This window comes from Hibiscus syriacus, unplaced genomic scaffold (assembly GCF_006381635.1).
Source record: "Hibiscus syriacus cultivar Baekdansim isolate YM2019G1 unplaced genomic scaffold, ASM638163v2 tig00113722_pilon, whole genome shotgun sequence".
NCBI classification, from domain to species: domain Eukaryota; kingdom Viridiplantae; phylum Streptophyta; class Magnoliopsida; order Malvales; family Malvaceae; genus Hibiscus; species Hibiscus syriacus.
This window is the reverse complement of record NW_024063469.1, coordinates 168911-182961: the sequence shown is the minus strand read 5'-3', so window position 1 is coordinate 182961 and position 14051 is coordinate 168911. Positions and strand designations below refer to the sequence as shown.

Here is a 14051-nt window from a genome sequence, read left to right as displayed (position 1 = left end):
TGTCACCGGTTGAATAACCTGTCAGCCGCTCTGGTTTCTCTGGATAAATCGTGCAAATGATGAGTTGTTTGCCCAAAAAAAAGTCTCGAATGACTACACCTCCGACATTTATCTTTTGCAGAACCTGTTCGCAACGAATACATCCTTGGAGCCCTTAATTGATAGGAACTGTATGAAGTTCGTCTGTCTGTTTCTTGAATTCGTCAGTAAGGGTCTCCAATTTCAGCTATCATTTTGCCATTGTTGTCTTTAAAGGGATTCCCAAGATCAATAACCTTCATCTTGCCCCTGCAACCTTTGCCTCTAAGTATTCTTTGACCACATCTGGGCTTCTGAGCTTTTTATCTCTTACATTACAACCCCTTTGTCCATTAATGCAGATTATTCATGTTTAACAAACACGTTTTTGGTGGATCAACACCTCTTTTAAATGATGCAAGTGATGAAAATAAAATGAAAGATAACAAAAAAATAAAAAGAGTTAGTGACGTAAATCAAAATAATAAAAAATGAAAAATCCTACCCCACATGATATCTACCCGAACATGCTTAGTATTCCTACCCGGACATGATCTCTATCCCGCATGCTAATTTCAAATAAATCCTAACCGCATATTTGTCTAGTTCGCATGCTTTGAACAGAAAATAAGGTAGGAAACAAAGCCGCCTAGGGATTGGAATGAGGTTTTGGGGTGGCTCTAATTCTCTGTACTCTCCCGATTTAGGTTCTAAAGAGGGTACTCGATTTCTCCTTGCCGATGCCCCCTTGGGCTTGCCAGACCCTTAGCCCTAAGCCCATTACAAGCTTGTGTGGACTAAGTTAAATTCACACGAAGACATAAGATATATGAATCCCGAAGGCTACTTGCTAGGCCTGTGCAGTGAATAAATTCACACGAAGGCGTTGCTTTTACCCCTACTTAAATAGGGTTCAGAGCTCGGGTATAGAGCTAGAGATTAAAATTTTGAAAATATAAAATCATTGAAAAAACGTTAGTACAACTATTTATTTGAAAAAATAATCAAAGGTAAATAATTGGAATCGAATAAATAAATTAAAATTTAAATTGACTATTTTCGCATAAAAAGAAAACCGACCAATTAATTCTGGCCTCACTCACTTACCTGTCCCCAGCAGAGTCGCCAAGCTGTCGGGACCATCTTTCGGATGGGCCCGAAATTGGGCTTCGACTTGAATTGATTGGGTTAGAGTCGCCATCGACCATTTTAAAACGAATTTAGATGGGTCGGACACCATCTTACATGATCTACTTTGTACCAGAAACGTGTCGGGTTCGGGAGTCGGTTACGGTCAAGGAAGGATTAACACCCTTGAACCGCCCTTTCGGTACCAATTAATTTGTCGGTTGTCTTTATTCGCGAAAATTTAAATTTAAATTGAAATTTAAAAATTCAATTCAAATTACTCACCTTTGGTTAGTTGTAATTCTTCTAAAAAAGACTGAAAAATGTTAGAGAAAAATAATAATAGTAATAATAAACAAATATTAAATGAAAAAATAACAAATCAAAATAAAGAAAAAAAGAATAAAAAATTAAACAAGGAAATAAATAAATAAGGAATAAAAAATGATAAAGAAAAATAAAATAAAGGAAACAAATTAAATAATATATATATAAAAGAAAATTGATAATTTAAAAAGAAAATAGTGAAGGAATAAAAAAGAATTAAAATTTGAAATCAACAAAATAAAAATTACATTAAAAATGATAAAATAAAAATTAGATGATCGAATTGAAATGAATCGGAATTAACGGGCTAAATTGGTATTAGGAGAATGATCTGCAAAATAGAAAATAAAAAAGTGAGGGGCCAATTCACAAATATATATATATATATATATATATATATATATATATATATATAAACAAGGATCAAATTGATTAGATTGAAAATTCTGAGGCCAAATTACAACTGGTGACTGAATTGTAAATCGATTCAAAGCTCTAGGGACGACGGAAAGAATTTAAGAAACCTTTAATTACAAGGAGGCCCCTGGTATATAAATAGTCAAACAAGTCTATTTCCCTCTTATTTCTCTCATTTCCTCATATCTCTCTCTCTCTCTAAAAACGAGAGAGAACTTGGTTCTCTCGCCTCTCTCCAGCGCGATCAAGATCCGGTCGCCACTCCGTCGGTCAACCGCCGTCCGCCGTCGTTTTCGGCCGCCACCGTCGGCGGCCAGAGAAAACCAAAAATACCAAAATACTCGCCTCTTCCCCGAGAACCCGAAGCCGAGCCCCAAACACCCAAAAATACCCCCACCGACATAGATTTAAACCTAAAGTCTCGGCCTTTTACCTTTCCTGTGACCTTTCCACTTCTGTTCTCGCCGTTTGATCTTTGTGCTTCGTTGTTTTGCTTGATCTCTCGGTTTTACTATGTTTCCGATGTTCGATAATGTAGTGGTCATTTGGTTTTTGATATTTTTGGTTTACTTGTGTACTGCTGATGGCTTTCGGTTTCTATGTGTCCTTTGTGTGGCTCTCTCGTTGATGTTTTTGTGTGTACTGTCTCTCTCTGTCTTGTGGTTCGATCTCTCGATGATGATGGTTTTTACCTATTTGGTTTACTGTTGATAATAGGTTTGCTCTGTTGTTCGATGGTACTTGGTTGATGGTTCTCTGTGGTTCTCTCTTTTTTGTTCGTTCTCTCTGTCCCCGTTTGGTCGATGGGTGGTGGGATATTTATACCCCCCACCGGCCGTTTGTGACTTCCGAAATACGGGGCTCGTTGGCTGTTGTGGCAGGTCATCCCGGGATGGATCAATCCCAGGATTTCCGCCGGCCGTTTCGCACCGGACCTTTGGACCTTCTGACTGCGCGGCGTTGACTGTTTGGGGTCCCAAACCATAAACATCATCTGATTGAACTGTTACTAGACCGTTTCATTAGACTTTTGGGCTGGTTTAGGCCTGGTTCTTTGGTTATTTAGACCCCATTTTAGACCTAAAACAAACAATAATAAAATAAATAAATAAATAGATAGATAGATAGATAAATAAATTTAAAACATTTTTTTAAAACTATACAATATATGTTTTAAAAAATAATTTTCAAAACCATATAATATATATTTTTAAAAAATAATTTTTAAAACTATATAATATATATATTTTTAAAAACTAATTTTCAAAACTATATAATATATATATTTTAAAAACTAATTTTCAAAACTATATAATATATATATTTTAAAAACTAATTTTCAAAACTATATAATATATATATTTTAAAAACTAATTTTCAAAACTATATAATATATATGTTTTTCAAAAATGTTTTTAAAAACTATATATTATATATATTTTTAAAAAAATTCAAAACAATATAATATATATTTTCAAAAATGTTTTCAAAAACTATCTATTATATATTTTCAAAATATTTAAAAAACCCATATATTATATAATTTTCAAAATATTTAAAAAAACTCATATATTATATAATTTTCAAAATGATTTCAAACTATATATATATAATGGACAAAAATTAGTATCTACACTAACTGCGTCAAAAATAAAGAAGAATGAGAAAAACGCATTATATTCTTGACATCTTTCCTGATACTATAACAATCACATTATCTAAAAAAAATTATTCGGACGAAATCATATACGAGCCGATTATTTTTTTCCAATAGCAATTTTGCCGTCACTTTCCCATGACTCTTTTCTGATGTTATCATGACGTTAGGGCATCAACTCTGGTTTTTATCCTAATTGGCCGTTCCCCTAAACGCTTAATGAAACACTTTTCTCTTAAATGATTTGTTTTATTAAGTTATATTGAAGATTTTCTCTCTCTGACATTCATTTCACTCTACTTTTTAATACAATTAAAAAAATTACCAATCACTCCATATTAACAAAATACTTCTAATTTATCTATATTTAGTCTAATGAGATGAGACACTAGATCATTTAAGCAAGATCAAAGGTTCAAATCTTGGTGTTTGCGAATGGAGCAAAATGGGTTAGGAGGGTCGCCTTCGTCTTTACAGTATCCGATCTGGATTAGTCGGTCAATAAATCAAATATCAATGATTAATTAAAAAAATACTTCTAATTTTGCTAATAAAAAGGAAAAGACAAATGAAAGTTCACTCGACAATTTTTCTACTAATAGAAAAAAAGTTTTCTTTTTTAAAATTTAATTTCTGAAAAAATCATTTAATCATAAATTGATTACAAGTAGGATTTAGGATTGAATTATTTTAAGTTTATTTGAGACAAAACTCTGCTGTGGGGCCGTACTCTGCATGCTTACCGTTAGCCTTCGACATGGGCCAAATTTTCAGTTTATTCGATATCTTTGACAAAGAACTCAAAGTGAAATAAATAAGTACAGAAGCCCAAGAAAATATCAAAGTATGTTAAATTAGTAAATTTTAAATCGTCTTAAAATACAAAATATCCCTAAATTTAGTAAGATTGATCAAATTAGTCCTTTTATTTGACAAGTTTAATTAAATAGTGTAACATTTATTATTTTTTAAGGTAGGTGTCTAATTAATTTTTTATTCTATTACTATTTTTAAAGTTTTTTTTATTAATATCGGTTAAATACAAGACAATATATATTCAAAGATAAACTTTGAACCCTTGTCATTGAATGCTTACACCTTTGACATTCATAGTGATAGAGCCCAAGTACTCAAAGAATTACAAGAAATCCTTTACCACAGAAGTCGCTTGGATCGTGCTACTCTTTTTAAAGTTAAATTTTCAATATCCGTAAAAAAATATCATCTAATGAATATATATCATTTTACTTTATTTTTAATTTATTTTGCTTGAAAAAATCATTAGTTTTTAAAACTCTTAAAATCCTTAGTTTTTTTAAATCCTAAAAATTCATAATTTCTAAATCCTTAAACTTCAAATTCTCAAAACACATTTGTCATGGTTGAATCATACGGGTTAGATGATAGAAGAGGCGGATAGTGGTGGATTCTATGTTCAGGTTAGTCAACAATGATAAATCAACGAGGGATTTGGAGTCTTAAATCCCTAAACACATGATCTAAATGTTGTACCACCTATCTATGCCAAATAAGTTTATTTGTTCTGATGCTTTTTTTATATGATATTTTCATATCATGGATCTCGCCAAAAATTACCGAATCTTTAATGTCCTTGTACGCAAGCGTGTTCCAACATGGCACAAAATCAGAACTCAAGCGAGGGGATCTCTTGGCATCAGCAGTCGTGTATGTATAACTCATGTCGGACCCTTCTTGCACGCCTTCGTTTGGTACAATCAGACATCGTCTCCTAATGACATCACCATTGCTATAAAAAAGCACAAGGCCAACACGCCCTTCACGAAAAGGCTCATCATATACAAAAGAACACAGTAAAAGCAGTGGATCAAAGGTGACTTGGATACGATTGATAGATTAATGGCCATTAACATTTGTTGATAAAGGGTAAGAAAGTACACCCAACATATTCGGGCTGTACAATGTGTGTAACATTTTCCCCCTTTTTTTTGGGGGGAGTTTTAGCATGCACTTTGTGAGTCGTGTGACCCAAAAGCATTCGGAGCACACACGAGCACATCTAACATGCCAGTACCTTTGGATGTAAAGATTGAATTCTAGTAACAAGAAAAAGAAATCTATGCACTTGCCAAAGTGTTGATCCTTCAAAATCCCGAATCAACAGCAGCATATTAAGTTGGACGTCGGTGTCGCAAATTATCAGGGAACATGTCCATCTCCTGTATAATCTGTGTAGAGTTATATGTTCTCTAAAATCTACAATTATCAAAATGAATACGAAAGAGATATTACTGTGTTAACGACCCCAATGTTACCTTATGCTCAATTGATTACCAACTTCAGTGATTATTTCCCCCAGAGAAGCGTTTTCTCCTTTCTCAAATGCCTCGCCTACAAGAAAATGGCATTTAGATGTATTAGGGTGGGGACGGATGGAGAGAGAGAATTGGTAGACCTAAAAAGATGCTAATGGAAGTTCTGTACATAAATTATGAAATTTACCTCGTGTTCTGGTTGGAAAGAAGTGAATCTATTTTCTTTTGAGCCCTTAAACCAAATAACAATTATATGAATAACACAGAAAAATCGAAAGTTTACGAGTGTTAAAAGGAAATTAGAGTTATAATACCAGGCCAATCTTTGTAGATATAAAGGTAGGCCGAGGAGACTTCATCTGAGATCCATTGCTTGGCTGGAGCTCAGATGTAAGAGATAACTGGCAGATAGAATAGACACACAACAAAACCCCCCAAAATATCAAACACATCAAATGATGATTGGAAATAAAAAGGATGTGCATATTAAGCATAAATGAGACATTAATTAATTTAAGGTTCACCTTGCTAAAAAGGTCGATGGGTGGATTTTGCGGAACCCTCTTCTCGGTTTGGAAATTAAATTCCTGTATGGTAGACAAAACACAACTTAGCAAACAATCAGTATGTATAAAAATGGGAAAGAACTTTCATGCCATACCATTGGCACTGTGGTTTCCCTCTTTATATTTCGAAAAACACCAATATGACCTTTACTGGAAAATATCTGCATAAGGAATTAGATTCTCACTAGATCAGAAACATTGATACCTAGCTCAAGCTTTTAAATAAACAATACATTGATTCAATTTACTCCTTTACCTTCCTATTTAAAGGACGAGCTTTGAAGTTGTACTTCGTGTCACAGACATCCTGGCTAGTGGCATCCATGACACTTGGTCTAAGGAATAAAAAACAAAAAAGAAGAGGGAAAAACCCAAAGTGGAAAATTCACTCCTTTATCAGATTCAATACAAAACTAAAACTAAGTTATACAAAGGGGGCCGCATAAAAAAGAATTATCACAAGCATATATGATCTAGATACCTATATATTGTAACTTCTGCATAAAACCAGCCACCTGATAATTCAATTTTAAAGCATTTACCTTCTGGCTTCTCTAATTCCATTGCCATTAGCAGAAATTGTACAAGGTTTTTCAAGCCCCTGCAATAACAGAAGTTTTCCGGATATCCAGATGTGAAAAAGTTCAAAGTATGATAAATAAAAATATCAGTGGTTACCTTATCAGCAGCATTGGTATGTATTGATGAGGAGGATACAGCTGATGACAGATGCACCGCCCTTTCCAATGTCTTCAGGTGAAATTCCTAAGGAGCAATGAGAAAGAAATCAGTGCTACGTATGGAGGGCAAGAAACCTCATTTTTCTAGAATAAAATTGCTTTTGATGCTTCCACAAAATGCCATTAATTCAGGAACAATCAAGAAACCGCATTTTATTACTTACTTGAAACTCTGGCAACTTTGGAACACTCTTTTTTGGAACAGGCAATGAAGGACCCTCGAGAATCTGCAAATTGTGAACATATTTGAGAGGAGAGAAGTACAATAAAATCAGCTTTGGAGGAAGTCCCTTTTGTAACATCAAAAGTACCAACTTTTCTATTCAATGGGCGTGCTTTGAATCTATGTGTGACACATGTAACAAGTTCTTCCTCTGTACCATTCTTAGGCCTGAAATGAAGACAACATTGCCGCAGCAGCTTGTTAAGGATACTCTTACTTTACACCTCAATATGTAAAAGATAGTGGACCTGAGCTAACCGTATTCTTTGAGCCCTGTGTGCTGTTTCAAGCTCAGGTTCCCTTGGAATGGTAAGCCTCAGCCCGGTATTGATAGCATTTCTATCTTTGGTACTTTCCTGCAACCAAAAAGAAAAGCTCAGAATTTCTCAGATGCAACACAGGTTAAGATCCAATTGCATTCCCAAAATCTAAACATTATTCAGGGGTATACTTTTTTAGGTGGCTTGTGGACCAAAGCCGTTTGCTGCTTCACCTCATCAACCTACCATGAAGAACAAAAGTGAGCCAAAATCAGAAGTTTATTCAATAAACATGTAACTGAACCATAGTAGTAAATTAAAGATAATTTCAAATACCAAAGTCAGAAATCTAATGCGAGAAAAGTGAAGCCAGATGCCAAACTGATCTATGTGAATCTAGTTTGCCTTTATTCTCAGCTTTAATAGGTCTGTTACTTCATATGTGAAAAACACAACCCATAAGAGGACCTTATGATAACATGCACTCATTTCCATTGCCAATTTGAGAACATTTAAAGGGGCAAGGTTCTTCAACAATATAAAACTACTTTTTTATTGTGATTTTAAAAACAAATAAATTCAAAACAAATAGCTTCCATAACAAATTCAGCAGTATAAGCAACCATAGTGAGAGTATGGGAATTTTCACAACTCTTGTACCTTACGCAAGAGACCTCCCTCTAGCTTCTGCCTCTTTGCAGCTTGACTTTCAATGACAGAAGAATTACCTAGGCTTCTGCTACTGTTTAGCGCCTGTTGCTTCTGAAATCTACAATAGGAAACCAAATACAAAGGCCTTAATTGTTAAGGATGTAATGTTGCTAACTAGGATATTAGTCACCACCAGGAGACAGGCATTTTATAATAGAAGTTTACACACAAGCAAATCGCCTTATTAACACTAGTATGCTTTTACATTGCAAGGAATATGAAGCTGAAAGTAATCATTTTCAAGAGGTAAGATACCTGGATTGTGATACTACAAAAACTTATGGTGGGGGGGGGGGGTCAAATTTCCATGACTTACCTGGATGTGGCAGCTTGAAGGGGGTAATTTTGTTTGGCTAACTGGCTAGCAGTAGGTTTCATAAGAGTTGAGCTCCTTTGCATAGGTTTTGCACTCTTAGATTTAGCTTTTAACTTATCACGGGATAAGTGATTGTAAGTTGTTAAGTCTGGGAAAGGGAACAGAACAAATTGAAGTGAGCAAAAGTATAGGAAGTAATATTGGAATTAATGATTAAAAAAATTCATAGAACTTGAGAGAAGGCAAAAATGATAATAATGAGAAAGCAACATCACAGAGGAGAGTGGCAAGAGAAAACTAAAAACTGCTTTGCAAAATTGTCTTGGTCACCTGTAGCTAATTGAAATGATTGATTCAGTGCATTTTGTAAAATTTTCTGTATATTGGCGGAGATCCCTCTGTTAGTTCCTTCATTTCCTAAAAAAAAAGTAGTCAGTCCAGCACAATTTCCAGGATTTCAAAAGAACATCCCCTTTTTAACCATTTTTCTTACTGATTCCCCCTATCAATAGTTTAACCAGAAACTCTAAAACAGACGACACTGGAACACAAGTTTCATACAATTGCGTGCAGATGCACAAAATTGCCTCAAAGACTTTCTTTTCCGAACCAAGTTCCACGGCTCTTTAATATCAGGCAAACTATAGTATTCCGCTTTAAAATTTAAATAGAAAGCCAGTTCAAAGAAATAAAAGCACCAAACATAGTCAACTATACCTTCGTTAATGGCACCCACAGCTGAAAATTCCAAGGCCGTTAAATTTTCGGCTTCACTTTCATGTAGTGTACTAGTATCTTCTTCAACACATTTTGGGGACGTAGTCACAACTTCCAGGAGGCTTTCCTCTCTCATAACCAACTTTTTCACAAAAGCTTCAAACCAAAAGAAAGTAAAGAAATGTCAATCGTCGTTATTAAAACTCTATTTTTAAGAAAGAAAGTTAAATATCTCAACGGCATATTTTCTTTAGTCAAACAAGAAGAACATATAATGACAGAATAAAATAAAACACTGGTGAAATAATTCTTGCTTCAAGCAACCATTATTAAGTAAAATAGAAACTGACGAGAAGGAGGATAAGTCGGCGCCGATTCGAACCAAAGTTCAGCTTCTCCAGTCTCCTCCGGCGATTCCTCGCGCGTGAAATCAAAGAACCGAGCCGCATCGAACTCGTAATCAAGATCGATCTCTCTTACATCGAATACTGGCTCTATCTCCATCTCTATATCTTCTTCCATCACTCTTACCGGACTCTCTCTCCGAAACTCACTCCTTCTCAGTCCACAATCCCCGCTCTAACTTTAGCTGAACTAGCCAGAACTAAACTCCGCCGCCATTTCCCCCGAAATTTTGAAACTAGCTTTCACTTAGAAACCCTAGAAATCTTGGAGACGGCGAAGACTACGGTTAAGCCAACTTCACTGTAGCATTCAAAGCAAAATAATTTTTATGGAGAAAATAAAAACGGAGAGCAAAGGACAACATCCAAAGAGCAAGGTACAAGCTAGGGAAGCCGGACACCGGGCTGCGGTTTTTTTTTAAATATATATAGCGCCGAGGAATTGTAACGATACAAAATTTGAAATTATGGGCTTCTGGAAATTATTAAAATAAATAAATATAAGGCTGCTAATAGATTTTGACTAAAGTATCCCTACTCCTTTATGAAAATTATGAGGGTTGAACGTTGCGGAGAGGGTAAAAGAGTGAAGTACATTTGAATATTTCTGTCTTTGAAGTGAGAAGCAGTGCTATCGGGGTTCGAGCACAGCGGTTCCGGGTGGTGAGATCCAGTCGACGGGACTGAAATTTCGGCTCTGGTAGAGTTTGCCATTGAGATTTGATGATAATTGCGATATTACCCCTAACGGTTTTATTCGTTTGTCAGGAAGGAAAGAGAGAGGGTCCCCCGGATACGAATTCAAATCTGGAGGACTAAAGTTTAGAAGGGTAGAAAGGGTATTCAAGGGTTCATAAGAGAAAAGTCTAGGCCACGTTTGGTGGGATGAAATTCTTTAAAATTTGAAATTGAGGGAAATTAGAATCTAATTCTACCACTTTCTCATGTTTAGTTCAAGTTTTTCAAGTGAATTAGAATCTCTCATGGCTTCAACTTTCCATCAAATAAGGGAAAATGAATTTCATCCAAGAATAATGGAATTCAATTCTCTTGTTGGAGGGAATTGAAATTTGACCATACTACTCTCATCAATCGTTTGGTAACTTATTCATATATTGAATAAAAATATTTTTTTATTATTTCGGGTCGGGTTTCTAATTCATATATTCGGGTCGGGTTGGGTTGGTTTTTTTAAGTGTGATATTCGGGTCGAGTTCGGGTTTAGGGTGAAAATACCCGACCCGAAAATATATATAATTTTACCTTATATATTTAAGAATAATTACAATAATACCCCTATATATATAATTTTCAATTAAGTCACTGTTTTTATTGAATAAAAATAGTTTTTTTATTATTTCGGGTCGGGTCAGATTTCTAATTCATGTATTCGGGTCGGGTGAAACTTTATTTTGTTCGGGTCGGGTCTGGTTTTTTAAGTGTGATATTCGGGTCGAGTCGGGTCGGATTTTTTTAAGTGTGATATTCGGTTCGGGTTTAGGGTGAGAAAAACTGGACTGACCCGAAAAATATATAATTTTACCTTATATATTTATGAATAATTATAATAATACTCATCTATATATAATTTTTTTCAATTAAGTCAATATTTTTATTGAATAAAAATAATTTTTGTATTATTTTATGTCATGTCGGGTCGGGTTTCTAATTCATATATTGAATAAAAATAGTTTTTGGTATATTTTTTTGTAACTAATTAACATACCCCGATTGGAATGTATCGAAATATTACTATATCTTTTGGTAACTTATTAACATATTTTGATTGCGATGATTTTAACTTATGATTTTTATTAGCATGATTTTTTATAATTTATTGAAATGAATAATCAATCAATAAAATAAAATTTTAATATTTTTTTATTTTTTTTATAATATATTACTACATGTAAGTTGTAAAACAAACTAAAATAAAATAAAAAAAAGAAGGACAATTCTGTCATTTTACATTACTGAAATCAAATTCATTTGACATGTCTGTGAACCAAACATAATATGAAATTAGATTCCAATTCCATTTCCTGCCAACCAAACATAACATGAGATTGGATTCCAATTCCTGACAGATTCCAATTCCCTCATAAACATTCTAGCGAACCAAACGCCACCTAACTTAATTTAATATTTTGAAGTTCATTCTATTTAAAAAATAATAATATTTCTAAATTACAATATAATTAAAATAAAAAATACAGAATATGTTAAAATGGGAATTAATAATTACATGAATTTAATTGGAATATGTTATAACGAGAAAAAAATCTTTAAAAGAAAATTTATTTCAAATATTTGGAGTGCTCATTTAAAAATGTAAAATAGTAAAATATATTTTTAAAAAGCCGACTAATTTATTTTAAAATTAATTTCAACGAATAACTGAAATAGGAGTCTATAGCATTAAAGGTCAAATTTTTATATGAATTTTTAACGATTTTAAATGAATATTGAAAAAATAATTATTTATCAAGTCATAAGAATGAAATAAGGGGATGATTAATATGCAGTTTATACTAACAAAAAACCAATTCAAAATATTTAATGAAATTTAATTTTTTATATTTCAGTGATCAAAACTATATATCACCTATAATTAATGACCAATAAAATATTTTAACCTTTAATGCTGCTGTGGTGTCTTGTCACATCCGAGTTTACATCGGATTCTTTTATACATTTCCCCAAACACACACATGTGAAAACCAAAAAGGACAAACGTTCATGGTTTCTTGTTGGGGTGATTAACACGAATTTAATAGATCGAATTTTGATAAACGTTGTATTCGAGTTTATTCGAATTCGAATTCGACTCAATATCTTAACGAGTTGAGTTGAGTAAAGTCTAACTCGTCCCGATAATTTCGAAAGTAACTCATTAATCTTTTAAAATATGTTTTTAATAATTACTTCAAAATTATTTCATTCAAAAAATAAATATAATTTATAATTTATAATTTATTAACAAATAATAAAAAATAGTGAGTTAACTAATCTATTCATTTTTAATAAATAATAAAATATTATTTATTAATAATATCATTTTAATACAAATAAAAAAAAACAAACCCAACCCTAATATCACATATAGTATTAGTAACTTTTATTTTTAGTTAAAAAAATAAGGTAAAATTTTTAGTAACATTAACGAGCAACGAGTCGAGCTTAATGAGCAATGAGTTAAGTTGAGCACCAATTTTTTTAACGAGCATGAGTCGAGCACAATTTTAACAAGCTTAACGAGCAACGAATCAAGTCGAGTTGTAAAATGTTTTAACGAGCACGAATCAAATATTATTCAACTTGCGATCGACTCGTTCAATAATCACCCTAGTTTCTTGCATTATACCAATTCGCATCTCATCTCAATTCAACCATTTGTCACGTTTTGGTTGGATTTTCCCTTTTTATTGGGTTAAAACCATAATCACCGTTCTGGAGGTTATGAATGTCACTTGGACCGTTCAATTGGAGGAACTTTACATTATTAAGATAATTTAAATATTTCGAAATGTTGTTGTCATGTTTGATTTTTAATATTATCATTACATGATAATGTAAAATTATCAGTAATAATAATTATTAATAAACTAATATAAATGTTATTACTATTTTTGAAGTAATAAAACTGGTATTAATAAATATAATTCAGATAATTTAATTTTAAAAATTATTTAATTTTATGAATTAAGCATGTTAAATATAAAATAAATATAATAACAACTAATTGGTTTAATGGACGAGGTATCATATGTTTTAAATAAGGTCAAAAATTATAATATGGTGACGTTTGTGAAATAGTAAATTGTGTTGAAAGGTTCGTTCTCATAATAGACATATATAAAATTTGATTCAGAATAATCGATCAATGAATAAGATATCAATGATTAAACCAAAATCATATATTTAAAAAATTAAAAAGAAAATGAGAAATACAATTATTTAATTTATTTTCAAATTTGCTGGAACCTAATCATGTGTAAACCGTCAATTTCCGAATGTCTTTGAACGAGCATGTAATATCTTATTTTCTTAACCCTTCTTTTAAATAATATTTGTTCAGACTCGAACAATTACATTTACAATATATATATCACCAATAGATTAAATAAATTTTAAATAAATAATACCTTAGTGTTAAACATTGTTTGTAAATGACTGAATTGTTCAAGCTGTTAGGTGTGATACACACGTGGCCATGCGGTTGATATCAATTGAACTGTTGTAACAGTTGAAGCTGTTCTTGTCCTTTAAATAC

At 32.7% G+C, this 14051-nt stretch overlaps 1 protein-coding gene across 2 annotated transcripts; it reads right to left on the bottom strand.

The window, feature by feature from the left end:
• Positions 1-5403: 5403 nt before the first annotated feature.
• Positions 5404-10198, bottom strand: LOC120186993 (protein TPX2-like). Of its 2 annotated transcripts, none has more exons than XM_039190791.1 (17): positions 9725-10198; positions 9375-9530; positions 8997-9074; positions 8658-8808; positions 8291-8399; positions 7822-7872; positions 7629-7726; positions 7463-7538; positions 7312-7374; positions 7086-7172; positions 6950-7008; positions 6664-6742; positions 6503-6568; positions 6366-6428; positions 6156-6242; positions 6029-6073; positions 5404-5917 (listed from the first exon to the last, which is right to left on the bottom strand). In XM_039190791.1, exons 1-17 carry the CDS (start codon positions 9894-9896, stop codon positions 5873-5875), a joined length of 1485 nt encoding a protein of 494 aa, XP_039046722.1. In that variant the 5' UTR covers positions 9897-10198; the 3' UTR covers positions 5404-5872. The 2 variants fall into 2 exon arrangements, with proteins under 2 accessions (XP_039046722.1, XP_039046723.1); XM_039190792.1 differs by having other exon boundaries at positions 6165-6242; positions 9725-10190.
• Positions 10199-14051: the final 3853 nt, after the last annotated feature.